This window comes from Benincasa hispida, chromosome 4 (assembly GCF_009727055.1).
Source record: "Benincasa hispida cultivar B227 chromosome 4, ASM972705v1, whole genome shotgun sequence".
Lineage (NCBI taxonomy): Eukaryota > Viridiplantae > Streptophyta > Magnoliopsida > Cucurbitales > Cucurbitaceae > Benincasa > Benincasa hispida.
This window is the reverse complement of record NC_052352.1, coordinates 1,773,802-1,789,537: the sequence shown is the minus strand read 5'-3', so window position 1 is coordinate 1,789,537 and position 15,736 is coordinate 1,773,802. Positions and strand designations below refer to the sequence as shown.

General features: G+C 33.8%; 1 protein-coding gene across 1 annotated transcript; it reads right to left on the bottom strand.

Annotated features, from left to right (window-relative positions):
* Positions 1 to 8,293: 8,293 nt before the first annotated feature.
* On the bottom strand, positions 8,294 to 11,741 carry LOC120076485 (zinc finger CCCH domain-containing protein 22). The gene is made up of 4 exons (XM_039030329.1): positions 11,518 to 11,741; positions 11,035 to 11,349; positions 10,678 to 10,738; positions 8,294 to 9,632 (listed from the first exon to the last, which is right to left on the bottom strand). The coding sequence occupies exons 1-4, from the start codon at positions 11,641 to 11,643 to the stop codon at positions 8,641 to 8,643; spliced, it is 1,494 nt and encodes a 497-aa protein (XP_038886257.1). The 5' UTR covers positions 11,644 to 11,741; the 3' UTR covers positions 8,294 to 8,640.
* Between the last annotated feature and the right edge of the window lie 3,995 nt (positions 11,742 to 15,736).

Sequence of the window (15,736 nt, the reverse complement as noted above, 5' to 3'; positions counted from 1 at the left end):
AACAATGTTAGATTGCGTTGATGAAATATGTTACTTTGCGTCCATTAAGCATCAGTTTCTTAATATTGCGGTCGCATTCGTCCAACACATTAGAACAATTGATTTTTATATTTTTGTGCAGAATATGTGTTAACGCAATTCAAAGATTGTGATCATAAGAATTCATTGGTCGAGCACAAATTCACCGCAAGGCTTTACGATGATCGTGCTCGCAAACATTTGCCCAAGAAGGATCGCCGCAACTTGGTCAGCGTAACATGGACGCGCATTTGGGTGAAAGGCCAATTAAGAGCGATGGGACAAAAAACTGATGACAGTCGAATCCAAATTAAGTTGACAGTCAATAACGGTCACAAAGTACATTCAGCTTTATTGGTGATAATTATTCAGCGCATCAGTCAGAAATTAAAGCTGTCCCATCTGCACAACTAGGAGAGAGAAGCTGCCTTTCACCATGGATGCTCTATAAATACCAAGGGCATTCTTCAGAGAAGGGGTTAAGCAGTTGATTAGTTCACCGTTTATTTCACGCCTCTATCTATAGTTTTCCTTTCCATTTTAAGGCAGAGCAAGAGAAGAGTGGTGGCGCCAGAGATCGTTCAGGGAAACTCGAGAGAGAACCTTGGGGCATAAGAGCAGAGAGCGGGCCGACTCTCGTGAGAGCGAGATTATCTTTAGAGCACGAGTAGAAACAGTGTAAACGTCTGGCAGCAAGAAATTGCTACCAGGCTTTTTATTATACTTGCATTGTTATTGTGTACCTCATCTTCATATCTATACAATGGAAGTTTTATTTCTACATTTGTTTACTCTCTTAATACGCATGGGTAGCTAAACTAGTCGAATGGGTTAGAAGAACTAAGCTAACATGACCTAGGAAGTTCATTGTTTGTGATTGTCTTATTTTATGCTGTGCAAAATACTCTTTAGAGCTACTCGAGAGAGAGTCTAAAGAAAGAACCTAATGTCTCGAGTGCACAATGCAATTCCATCAACGCATATCATCCATATTTCCACTTCATAAATACAAGCACCAGAGATGCATCTTCAGATGTTCGTAGAGTATTCTCTTTGTTCATTTGAGTTTTCATGCTATAATTTCTATATCAATTGCATAACAATTTGTTTTATATACGACTGTAATATATGATGCATTCATGATTGTGATTTGGAATAATCTTTTTTCCGTTACTCATGGAAATCTCGAATTCGATTTCCTTCAAGTTTGACTCTAAACCGTGGAAAGAGTCAAGTTCATAGTAACATACCCATGAGGAGCTTAGGAAGTGGAAGTGGTTGGTTGTGCCGAATCACTATAAAATTTTCGGTATTAATTTCTCTATCCCTCAACTATTTAATTTTGCAATTAATTTGTTCTCAAATGTTATTGCTTGAAATTATTTACAATTTTTTCCTTAAATTTAATTGCTCATATATGTTTATTTTGATTGGTAATTCTTAAATTTATATATCCTTTACCAATCTTTGTATTAAATTTAAAAATTGTACTTTATAGTGTGATGGTTAATTTCTTGTTTAATTCAAAATGAAATTATTTGTATAAATTTATTGTTTAAATTACTTGTTAGCAATAAGTTTGTTAATTTATTTAATTGGGCCCACACTAGTAAAGAGTTTTAATTAGTTTGATTAAACCCTATTCACCTTCTCTAGGGTTTCCATGCCGATCCTACAATTGGTATCAAAGAAAGGAGCTCTTCTACATGAATCATTGTTAAAATCTTGTTTTGATATTTAAAATAACTTATTTTGAAAAATTATTTGAAAGCTTAGTTGCTAGATTTATGACAACTTTAGATCATTGGGTTGATAGACCCTCATACTTTGATGGAAATAGAAATTATGATGTACCAAAAAATAAAGTGAAAACATTTATGCTTGCTATGAATTTTAACGTTTTGTATGTTTTGTGAGCATGGTTTGTCTAAATTGCAATTGATTAATGAGTTGCTTACTTTTAATGCCAAAGCTATTAATATCATATATTGTGCATTAGATTGAAAAATATGTGATACAATTTTGTATTTTGATTATGCATATGACATTTGGAACTTCCTTGATAATATGTATAGTATACAAAATTCTCCTTGTAGTACTAATGATTTATTTAATGTGAAGGAGAATTATAATTCTCAAAAGAAATTCAAAAAACACCTCAACCCAAAGAGAGTCAAAAGGTGAGAAGAGCAAAAAGGATGAGGTTATTTGTTATGAATGCAAAAAATCGGGTCATATAAGAACAGATTGTCCACTCCTCAAATCATATAAGAAATTGAAGAAGAAGACAATGAAGGCTACTTGGGATGATAGTAGTGAAAGTGAAAGTGGAAGTGATGATGATGAAGTGACACACTTTGGTCTCATGGCTCATAGTGACAAAAATGATGAACTTGATGATGAGGTAACTCTAGAACCTCCTTCTTATGATGAATTGTTTGAAGCTTTTGAAAGTATGCAAAATGACTTGGAAAAACTTAGCTCAACATATGTTGTGCTTAAGAAGAAATACAATAATTTGACTAGTGAAAAAACGTCTTTACTTGATGAAATTGTTTGCTTTAAAGAGAATAAGCATGCTGTGCAAATTGATGGAATAAATGTCTCTTGTGATAAGCATGTTTGTGATTGTGATGAGAAAAATACATTGCTTGATAAAGTTAGATTTCTTGAGCATGATAATTGTGAAAAGGATAATTTGATTAAATCACCTAAAGAAAAAGAATTAAATGTTTTGCAAGAACTTGATAAAGCTAAAGAGTCTATTAAAAAGTTGACAATAGGTGCTCAAAGATTGGACAAAATAATTGAAGCAAGTAAGTCTTTTAGTGATAAGAGAGGTTTAGGCTATATTGATGAATGTTCTACTCCTTCAAGTTCTAAAACTATATTTGTTAAAGAATCTTCTATTATGTCTATATGCCTAATGTCATGTCTAAAAATACTAAATCTAGTTTTGTGCCTAAATGTCATAATTTTGGTGTTGAAGGTCATATTAGACCTAAGTACTTTAAATTGAAGTATGGTCGCACTACTTCTTCAAGAAGAAACTTTTCTCAAAAAGCAAAGTTTTACAATGCTCCAAGAAAGAATTTCTCCAAGAAGAGTAAAGTACACAAATTTGTTGTTAGAGATAAATCCTTGCATAATCTTGTTTGTTTTTCTTGTCGCAAGTATGGATATAAAGCTTATTCTTGTTACTTGTCTAGTTACAATGCTTTTAATGCTAATGCAAAAATGAAATGGATTCCTAAGTTTGTAAATGCTAACACAATTGGACCCAAACAAGTGTGGGTACCAAATAATCATACTTGAATTTTTTGTTTGTAGGTTTGTTTGAAAGCCTCCAAGAAAAATAAGTGGTACTTGGATAGTGGTTGCTCAAGGCACATGACCGGAGACTGATCCAAGTTTATTTTTTTATCCAAAAAGGATGGAGACATCGTAACTTTTGGTGACAACAAGAAAGTTAAAATTATTGGCAAGGGTAATATAGGTATTGAATCTTCTATTTTGATTGAATCTATGCTTTTAGTTGAGGTTTAAAGCATAATTTACTTAGTATTAGTCAATTGTGCGATAAAGGATTAAGAATTGTGTTTGATAAAAAGAATTGCATGATTGAAAATGCTTGTAATAGAAAAGTCATGTTTGTTGGAAATAGGAATGAAAATATGTATACCCTTGATTTGAATGATTGTCTTATTATTGATAGATATTTTTCCATGTTGCATAATTATTCTTGGTTATGTTGATATCATGCTTATATTTGTATTTGCTAATGTTGTTTTGCTTTTATTTGATATCATTACTTGTTTTTCAACAATTGGTGTTTATGTTATAATATTTGATATTTTGTATCTCAATTGTTTGAATTTTACACGATTGATTTCATCTCCTTAGTTTTTATTGACATATTTCTATTAGAAGGAGATTGCTTGATTTCAGGAGGAGTTATACACTTTTATATATGAACTTCATGTTGGATTAAAAATAATTCCTATATTAGTTTATAGATGTGTACCTCTCTTGTTCTTATTGTTTATCCTTTTAGGGGGAGTTATTGTATTTCCAGTAGAACTATGTCTTGAAAATTTATTTGATATTTCTATCCTCAAATTGAATTATGTGCTAATGTCTTTTTGTCCTTTATTAAGGGAGAGTGTTCAATTGATTTCAAGAGGGGGAGAAGTTTGTGAAATTAGTCTTAAATAGGATTAGCCTAAATTTGGTTGATTCTTTATGATGCCTCTAGAATTTACAGTGTTGTTGTTTGTTATATTTCTTTTAGAAGGCATATAGATAGGAGAACAAATGAAAGTTACGTGACCATGTTTTACAAAGAACTTTCTTGTTATTGTTTATTTTTCTTAATTATCATTTTTTGATTCATTTCAAAAGGGGGAGAGGTAATAAGAAAAATAAAAGCATGTTGTTGTTGAATATATTCTGTGTTCAAGTGAATTGAAATTATATGTGTGTTAATTATGCATCAAGAACATATTTCATATCACACAACTATTTGGATTTCATTTTTCTTCACTTTATTTGTCATCATAGAAAAAGGGAGATTGTTGGCCTTTTGGGCCCTTAACCTCAAATTAATTAATTAATATTTTGATGATAACAAACATACTTTTATTTATTGACAATTGGAGTGTTTTGAATCATTTATTGCGTAGAGCTTGGAACAACGATTCTAAAGCAATTTGAATTGCCTAAATCGAAGCTCAAACGAAGAAGATATAGGCGAAACAAGCTTAATGGAAGAATTTCAAAGGGATGACATGATATATTTTTGTCATCAAAGTGGACCAATCAAAAAGTGCCACTTTGAGCATGGAGGAATAACATATTGTGGCTTTTGATTTTTGGATTAATTTTAAAATGAAAAATAATTTAAAAAGAAATGAATTTAATATTATTTTATGTTTGTGTCTAACGGCTAGCTGGATACATGATGAACTTTTACTTTTTGTTGGGCTTTAAAAGAAAATAATTTTAAAAAATATATACTATTATATTATATTATGTTTGTGTCTAATTGCTAGTTGGTTTTATTGGAATTGGTGTCATAATTCTCCCGGAGTCTCGTTGTTTGCAATTATACACATTATTTTATGAATAAAATAATTGTTATTTCATTCTGACATTTACTCATATCCAATAAAGAAAGCTCCATGGTTATCTTATGTAAACTTAAGCATGTATATGTGATATACAAGTGGATATGCCTTAAGTGATAACTTAAATAGCTCTGTAATATAAGGATTAAAGTGGGATACTTGATCCTAGTGACACTACGGATACGACCCACTTTGTAGAGGTTTACAAGTATTGTAAACTAATACAGATGGTAGATCTTGACCATTCATGTGGAGACAGAGCGGAGGTGTCCTATACAATTAAGACCGGACCACGAGATGACTAGACTCTGTATATAACGCCGTTGATAATAGAGACTTACATCTCACCTAAACGACCATAGGTGATACATCCTCAATCCTGAGTGTTTTGGGAACTCCTGTCTTTGAGGGCGGTCCTTTGATTAGTATGGGTGAGAGTGGTTACAACTCAACATGCCTACCTTTTTGGGGACTTGTCTGATTTGGGAGTTGGGAACTCAATACAGAAGATGGAATTCACTCCTTTCCTGAAGCAGGGGTAAGTAGATAGATTGCTCCCTTAAGGGCTGATTCTGGGGCTTAAACATAGTGGCCACAACTTCTCTTTGGAAGAGAGGACTTAGTCATAGTAGAACTATGACTTATATTCATTAGAGATATCAGTGGTACTTAAGGAGTTAGATGTAACTACAAGGGCATAATAGATGTAACTATAAGGGCATAATGGTTATTGGCCTAGTTGTACTTACGAGCGATCTGTGAAGGGTTGTCGCACTATTGATTTGTTAAGATGGACACATAATATATATGTAGTAAGGAGAGTTTAGTTGTCGGTCTTTAGTGGAGTGTCTGATAGTTAACAGATGGTGGATCCCGTGACTAAAGAGTTTAGTCAATTATTCACATACCGTTGGAGCTTTGAGCTTACAGGTCCATAAGGTCTCTTTGGTAGCTCAATGGATTCAAGCTGAAGATCAGTTCTTGGTGTTGATTTGAATTGTTCAAATTGACAAGAGGTAATTCAATTATATATATTATGATCGGTGTGCTGTATGAGATATATCTAGTGGAGGGTTAATGTAAATGAGATTTACATTAAGTGCCATGGAATAGAAAAAGAGCTATGGTTTATATGTTTCATTAGATGAAATATTAAAACAATAGGTTATAAATATATTATGGTAAGTTAGTTATCATTTATATTTATAATAATATTAATTATTGGATAATTATCTCTTTTTCTCTAATAACCAATTGAGTGGGAGGTTATTGGTGGTTTCATGGTAACCTTGAGATAAAAGGAAAAATGTTTTCCTAATTTTGGTAAGTTGATGATTTAAGATTTCCAATCTCAGAAATTACTCACGGAATAGTTGTCAAGTAAATCAGATTTACTAAACGACAACTTGGAGTTAACTAAACAATCGTGGAGTGTTCTTATACGGTAGACACTCAGCTAGACGATGAGTTAAACGATCGCATAACTTTTACTAAACGATTGGGCATCGACCTATACGATAGGTTGTTTCATCTCCCACTTACTCAATCGTTTACACGATTGTTCTTCCTCCGGTTTTCTACCTCTAATCAAGTCCACACAGAGCCCACCCTCTGGACTCTCACCCGAGGATACCGAGGTAATCTTCCTTGTGGAGTCATACTCAACTCGACATAATCGAGGTTCTGTGGAGGCCGTTTGCGGTGACTGGTGTTCGTGACCTTGGCGATCACTTAGTTCGAGTTCGTTGTGATCATGCAGTATAGTGGTTGTGTTGGACGAACGTTCGTGTGTTGCTATGTTACTGTGATCGAGCGTTCGTGATCAAGGAACTTGAAGATGAGTCTTCAAAGGTTTGTTAATTCCTTCCCTTGATCATGTAGTTTAGCATGTTGTAATTTCTGTATTATGCATAACAGTGTTTCCGTTTGTGATTGTAATTGTTGTTGTTCATATACGATTGAAATTTGGAAAGATCCTTCCGCTGCTCATGGAAATCCTCATGTCTAATTTCCTTCAATTGGTATCAGAGCCAGGTTGTTCTGATATTCCAAATTTCAACTCGGTTTTGAACTTCTTTTACAGTCATGATGGGCTTTTCTGCATTTTTGTTTAATTGTTAAATGCTTTTGTGAATGGAGTTGATGGATGTTTACAGGTTTAATTGTCTTTGTTTAAAGTTTTCTTTAAATTACAAAGTGTTAATTTGTAAGGGTTCCTGTGTTTTTGGGCATAATTAACATGCTATCGAGTATGTAATTCAAAGAGTTTGAGTTAATTGAGTCGTTCGTGATGAAGTTTCGAAGCATGGAGATGCGATTCTCAACAAGCCTGTGTTTAATTGAATGATTTGATTATCTCTTAGCTTCAAATTTTAATTGAAATAATATATATATATATATACTTTCAAAATTCCTTGATAGGGGTCTTTTTAAATGTAAAAAAATATTTATATTTTATAACAAAAAGTTTCAAAAATACTTTGTAGTTTTAGAGCTTTTTACTATAAAATGTAAAAATTTTTGAAATTTTTCTATTTATAAGAATTTTCCAAAAAATTATTTATTAACCAATATATCTTCTATTACATATTTTCTTAAATTATTCAAGTATTTATTTTACTCTTATAAAACACAAATTATTCAAGTATTTATTTTATTCCTATAAAATACGTAGTATTCAATTAGTTTATCTAATATATAAATGATATCATACATATCTTTTGGTTATTATACATTGCCAATTTTCATCTTATTAGAATAAATTTTCCATCCTAGTTGAGAAAAGAACTCTTCAAAATACCTTCTGAAACAAATTTCAAAGGTAAAGATATATATATATAGTTTTTCAAAATCTAGACAATCTGAGACTTATTCCGAAGTTGTGCATCCTAGTTTTATAAGTGAATAGCAGCCCATCTATTGAATTAATTCAAATAAAATTGACTAAATTAAGGATGAGTGAGACAAAGATGGAATATGGTTAGATTGGTTGTCTTAAAAACACATTATATATCTAGAGATAAAATATGAGTTACATTACGAATTTAATCCGAGCATTTCAACTTTTAGTTTTGTGGATATTAAAAGAAATCTAAATTCAACAAAAGAAACAAAAGGCCCAAACTATAATAAGCTATACGGTAGAAAAATGAACCATAATCAGCCTGACACCTATATCATGATTTAGAATTAAATTATCAGAAAAACAAAATAGGTCGTTGTCCCTGTTTATATGAATCCATTCCATGGATTATACCTGCCAAAATACAATCTAACAACATTGTGATATTCCCACAAAAATCACATTAGATGGGGGAGGGTTGAAAATCTTATAGTTTGAGCCCCGGATGAAAATACACCAACGGCAAGCCATCATGGAATACAAGTTGAGTCGCACAATTCACTTCGATAATTCACTGTGGAGTTTGGTTTCAGAAGAATGAAATGAAACTTCTACAGGTGGAGCTATCATTATACAATAACATCAAGTCAGACTCTAAAACTTCAGCCATCTTTTTTCCTTTTCTCTACTGGTAACTGCATTTGATGCAGACGCATGAGCTGCCTCGACCTCGGCCAGAGCTTTCCGGGTCTCATTCAGCTTTCTTAAGGCAGCCTCATAAACAACCTTCTCTTTCTTATTTCTGTTCACCATTTCTTCAAGCTTCTCTATTCGTATTCGCAAGTCTTTCACCTCATCATCAAACGCAATTAGGGTTCGCCTATCCACCTTCTTCCCATCTGCTGAACCTTTATCTTTCTGTTTCTTCACGGATCCACCATTCAGTGCTCCATTATGCATTGCAAGGTGGTTATTGATAAGATTAAAGACATCAGGTCTCGACTCTTCTTCCTCTTTAGCTGCCCGTGTCGCTGCAGCGAACTTCTTCTCACGCTTCCTCTTACCGCCTCTACTTCGTTTCTTACCATTATTCTCGTCATTAGTATTATTCTCCTTTTGTGACTCTAGAGCATGATCAAGAGATTGCTTTGCTGGAAGAACTTTGACGGGAATAGGATTTAGCATCCCCTGCCCAGATGCACCCAAACCCATTCCTTCGCAGTAGCCCATATTAGCCATCATCTTGGAAGCAATTCCTCGGGTATGGTTCTCCCATTTAGCAAATATGGTGGTCTCTGTCTGGATGCCCCTCTGCTGAGTAGAGCTTTCAAGAAATCCCAAACCCTGCAAATCATCCTCTTCATAATCACTTGAGTCAGACTGCTCCAAGCTGGAATCACTTTCCTCTTCATCATTAATTTGAGCATACTCCGATAATGTTATGTCCTCCGGTCCAAGCTTTTGAGAGGATCCATCACCTTTAAAAACAACTTGTGCAACTTGAAGCGCATCATCCCAAGATTCAAGTTCAGCATGCCTCCAAATGTCATTCTTAGATGAGAGAGCCCAGATACTGGATCCTGCCAGTGACTGATTCCAAATTGTTGGCACGTATCTCCTAAGAGAGGTTAAAGGGATATCAACTCCTGCACACGAAGAACCCTCTCAGCTTATTGAGTAACAGCATAGGCATGAAAACCTAGTCTTAGAAAAGAAGAAATAAATGTAAAAAATATATCCTCCTCAAACACTAAATTGCTTGACGAGCTTAATAGAGAATAGCAGCATAGCTATTGACTTTTATGATGTACAGAAGGAAAAAGAATATAATTGAGAATAGCAGCATGGCTATTGTCTTTTGTTTTCCATAGAAGGAAAAAGAGCATTCTCAGAAAAGGTGAACAGAAAACTGGGGTAAGGTTCAATTAAATAAAATGGAAACATTAAAGAAAGGTGAAAGAAATTCATGACCATGGCATTATTGGAACGGAGGTAAAATGCAACGTGTATTTTCCAAAAATGTTGAAGGGTAAGACTATCTTGTGTTACATGAAGTAGTCATAGAGTGTATCGTGCAAGGAATTTACACATAGTGACAGCTGAATTGAAGGGGAGTTTCCGAAACCTACCTATGCATAAAATGGGCAATTCAATTTTCAAAGATATAAGAATGATAGAGATATCTATGACAGTTTCTCTTTGCTCTCTCTCTTAGGTGAAATAGCTAGTTCACAGTTCACAGTTTTTCTTCAGTGTAGTCTCCATTCTCTTTAGTTTTAGGATTGTTGATGGGTATCTAGTCCCCCAATACCTCTTGTATTCTTCTTTTAATAGAAAAAAACTGTTTGTGATCAAGGGGTATAAGAAATAATTAATCATCGAAGATCTAAGATTTACTCCCATTCTTCTATTAGGAATGAAAACGATTAAAGATTCATTAACAAGAAAAGCGAACACCAGAATTTTTCTTTTTTTCCATACTTGACTCTTACGAAGGAAAACATTTTTAGTCCTGGACTGAAACAGGAACTTCATCATTCGTTCTGCAGGTTCCTATATTAAATAGAGTTAATAATCCATCCTAGCATCTCAAGATAGTATTGCTGGTGGGAACAACCACTGAAACAAGAGGAAGGCTTTACTTAATGAGTTGTTGGATCTACATGGTCGACGTGAAAGAATATGACATACCATGCGATAAGCGGCAGTTAGTGCCAAATCGACATCTTTGCTGTAAGAAGAACTTGCATATCTGCACTTTGGTGGTGTTATGTAGCATTAGTATCATGATGTGAGAAAAACCATAGAGATTGCTCAAAAGTTTAGGGGAATCAAAACCCAAGTCACTGTTAACATTTGATAATACTCATCTAGTAAGTTGGCAGCAAACTGATCCTCGGCACTATTAAAGGGAAGAAGCTAGTCGAATTCCCTCAAAAGATCAAAGACAACCACAACCATATAGAAGCGTACATAAAACCCAACGCAAATAACTAATAATACTAACAGTTTCGGAAAATACGACATATAGCGTCCCAGAATGCTTACCAACATATTTTCAGTTGTAGGAGTGAGGAAAGAAACTTTCGCAGAATTAGAACCATCCAATCCAACAATTTCACCGTCATACCAACGACCATCAGTGTGCCGGAATCTGCATTTCGATCCAACAACGAAACTCTGATCCTCAGGAGGTTCAGGTTCGACATCCGTATGATCAAAAGGCTCCACCTTAACATCTTCCGCTGCTTTACTATCACGACCACGCAACACCGAATCTGCTTCTCGTAATAACCTAGAACGTTTAAGGTGAAGCAGCCCTTCTTCAGCATCTTTAATTGCTTGGACAAGTTCCTCATGAACCTTGACATGAAACAGATTATATTCAGAAAAATCAACCGAAGAGAGGTCTCTAAAACTTCTAAAATCAGATAATTGAATTCAATAAGAAGCAAAAACTCGGTTCACGCATTTCTCTCATGAATGTTCTTCAAAGCCAAAAGGAAATTCATTTGGGAGAAAAGGATGTACCTCGAGAAGCTCGGGATTGGAGGCGTCGGAGGCTAGGGCATCCTGTAAGGCGGCGAGAGACTCTCTCTGCTCATGCAATTGAACCTCCAGCTGGTGCTCTAGAGCTCTCTCTTCGTCGCTCGCCATCGCCCACTATCGCGAGATTGTATGATCTTCTCTGTGTGGGAGAAAGAGATGAAGAAAGCGGCATTATTGGAACAAGAAAATCGCACTGCCATGGATCGAACCAGCGCTCATTTCATTGCGCTGAATCAAAATCGATTCTGGATTATGTTGGGCCGAAAGTGTAACATCAGGATTCAGGCCCAATGTACCATTAATTTTTTTTTTTAATTCACAATGGAAAACAAAAATAAAAGGATAGCACTTCTGAGGGCTAATAATTAAATGTATAATGACAATTTTAAAAGATTGTAAATATAGCCAACAAGAGCGTAGCTCAACTGGTATAATGTTTATACTATTAATTTATCGGTGATAGACTTTGTAACGATCGACTCTCTAACACTTATTGGAGGGATGTTACTATATGCATGCATAACTGGAAAATGGGTCTTTTGTAAATTTAAGGAAAATAAACAAAACCTTTTTTTATTAAATAAAGCTCTAAAGAATCAAAGCATAAAGTTACTGTTCGGGATATCCCCTAATTCTAGTTTAAAATAAATTAAATAAATAATGGAACAGGACAGTCAAAGAATTTTAAATGTCTGCCTCCTAAACCAAAACATAGAAATTTGAGAAAAACATATGTGGGAGTGATGTCAAGTCCCAAAGGCTTGCTCACGAATTCTTTTTGTCATTCGTCATTCTATCCTTCCTTTTTTCATAACCTGTAGAGAAAATGACGAGTATAAAAATACCTAGTGAGTGGCCCACTACTAGGCCCACTAGGTGTTCATGTTAACCTTCCTATCGAGACAAAGATGTACATCACGTATCATAGGCATAAGCATAAGGGGCGAACCCAAAAGGCTCTAATACCAATTGTAGAGATGAAAGTCCTAATTGCAATGGATATTACAAAACCAAACTCATTATTAATTTGGAATTTTTGAAATACCCATATACTCGGTAATTCAAAAATAATACAGAGACATAATTAAACCAAAATTAGCATATTTTAAATTTAGAACCTAAGTTAAGCATGCTTAAAGAGAATAACTATACAGAGAAAAAGGATAGGAATTTATTTACCTTTGTAGTACTCGAAAAAGAACAATACTCCATTTTGATTTCACGAAATCTACACAACCACAAGTGCTACCGCCCTATTCTCTAGAAATTTTTGAAGGCTTTGGTTTATGAGAACCAATTGAATTGGGAAAGGATAAGGTAAAAAATAATGAGAAAAAAATCATAACTTTTCTATGAAAAAACTTCTACTCTATGATAAAAAAAGCAGTGCTTTTGATCAACAAAGAGAGTAAAAGAGAGCAACGTAGGATACACCACGTTTTAGATAACTCCTTCTACGTGAAAATTATCTGATTAATTAATTATATTAATTATATTAACAATTAATTAAATTTAATTCAACTAATGATTTCATTTAAATCATATTAAATGAAACATTTCTCACATAACTTATAGTTTTAATTAAATTAAACAATTGTTTATTTCTTCAATTAAATAATTACTATATAAAATATAAAATATTTAATTTTTTCTACATTTGAATCATATTCATGTTGGGTTTTATGTCCTAAAACTCGCAGTTTATAAAACGATAAACATTTTCTATAATCAATATACTTATTATTGATTTCATGAATTGTATGAAAGTCTAAATCCAATAAACTAAGACCCATGACTATTATATGAGTACTTGAACTTTATGTGCAGACATAAGAGTGGATCAGGTTCGAGTAAATAGTCAAAATGATCTATGGTACATGAATAAGGTTGGGTACCTTATTCTAGTAACACCATTGGATGCGACCTACTCTGTAGTTGTTACAAAAAGTTGTAAAGTGCTACATATGATGTGATCCTAATTCATACATGTTATGACATGAGGAGTGGGGGCATCCTATTCAATGAGTTTGCATGATATCAGGACCAAGAAATAAGTCACTCTTACTTTATAAGGCTGTTTACTGTATAAGACTAACTATTTCACCTAGATGACCTAGGTAACTCGATCTTAATCCTGAGCTAACTATGAACTCCTGTTTATTCGAGATTGCCCTTAGATTTTTATAAGTGAGGATTGGCTCAACAGTGCCGGCTCAATAAGACTCCTATTTCAGGGGTAAGACTAGATAGATAGTTGGGGATATAGGGTGCAAGACGAAGTTCATGCCTACCCGATTTAGGGATAGGAGAAAATTTGTTCTCTCGAGTACTAAATTCAGGTCTTGAACAAGGGGCCACACCCCCTCACTGGGTTGAGAGAGTTTGGTTTAGTAATTGGATAACAAACCACTTGTTCATTAGAGGATTAGTAAGGATTTGAGGAATAAGACGTAATCTCGGGGATAAAACAGATATTTGACCCAGTTGTTATTACGAACAACCTGTGAAAGGTCGACTTGCTGATTATGGTTAAATCATGTGAACATAATATATCTATAGTGAGGGGAGTGCAACTATGGGCTTTAGTGGAGTGACCCATTAGTTAACGAATGAGGATTAATGAGTTTAGCGAATTAATCTCGGATCGTTGGAGCCCATGATCTGTAGGTCCTCGAGGTCCCCCTACTAACTTGTAACGGACTAGCTCTAGAATAGCGTGATAAGTTAATTTGAAACATTCAAATTAGAATTAAAGGAATTAGTAATTACATCAGATATAATTACGTGTTTAATTTGAGAATTAAACGGAATACGAGAATCTATATATTTAAATATGATTTAAATATATAAAGATAGATATGTGTGAAAATTAATTTAATATTTGATATTAAATTAATTAAGTTTTATTTAATAATTAATTTATGAAATTAATTAATTTTTTCAGTTTTAAAATAAAATAGATTTTATAAAATCATTTTTGATTTTATGATGAAATTGAAAATTTAGAAAAAGCAAAACACAAAATGGAAGAAGTAAAATTTTCATTATCCTCTTTCAAGTAGCTCACACAAATAGCATTCTCTTTACCTTGTCTTCTCCAAGCATGAGTTGCAACTCATGCAACTCTCTCCTTTGCATATTGATCTACAATATAATGAAGAGATTGGAGTGAAAATCGGGCATGCAATCTATAGAGAATTTTAGAGAAAATTGGGGTTGAAGAAAGGATTCTTCAACAAGATTACTGCAGTGAGTGTTTCTCCTTCATCCCTTGATTCAAGCTTGTTATGAGTCCCACAACTTAATCTAGAGCCCAAGAGAATAGTGGGGAAGATCTTGAGATGGTCTGCAATAAGATTTGGAGTAGATAGCAGCTGGAGAAGGAGTTTTGAAGAAGTTTTACAAGAGGTAAGTCTTGAAACTCACTTGTTTTCTGCAAGAGCATGCATTATATTTTGCCAAAATTAGTGAATTTGAGTGCTTAGATGATCCTTGTGCTTCCGCTATTGCTCATACAATCCTATAATTCAATTGTATTTCTCTCATGACCTATAGTTTTAACGTGCATCAAATACACATGAATTTTAATCTATAGTTTTAATATGAATCCAATTCACATTAAATTAATATTTAAACTCTTTCAAATATTTAATTCTCCCATAAATATAAACTATAGATTATAATGCATCATTATACATTATATAATTTCCCTAAGTGAATTTGAATATTTCAAACTCAATTCAAGACATAGTTACTTCAATTCCCTTTATGAACTAGGAAGGGGACCTCATGGACCTCCAACGATATGAATTAATTGACTAAACTCATTAACCAAATTAATCAATATTCGTTAACTGTGAGTACACTCCACTAAAGACCCACAACTGCACTCTTCTCACTACTGATATATTTATGTGTCTGCAGATATAAACCAATGACAACAAGTTAGTCCTTCACGAGTGTTAGTAACATCAACTAGGTCAAATTACCATTTTACTCTTGGGTTACCTCTGTATCCTTAAGTACCAGTGCATCTCTAATGAACAACCTATTTATGGTTCAACCATTAAACAGAAACCCTCTCAGGCCAGTGAGAGGTGAAGGCTTTTGTTCAAGTCTCGGAAACACCACTTAAGGGAACACTTATCTAATTACTCTAAAGTCGGGAAGGAGTGAAATCCATCTTGTATTATTATGTTCT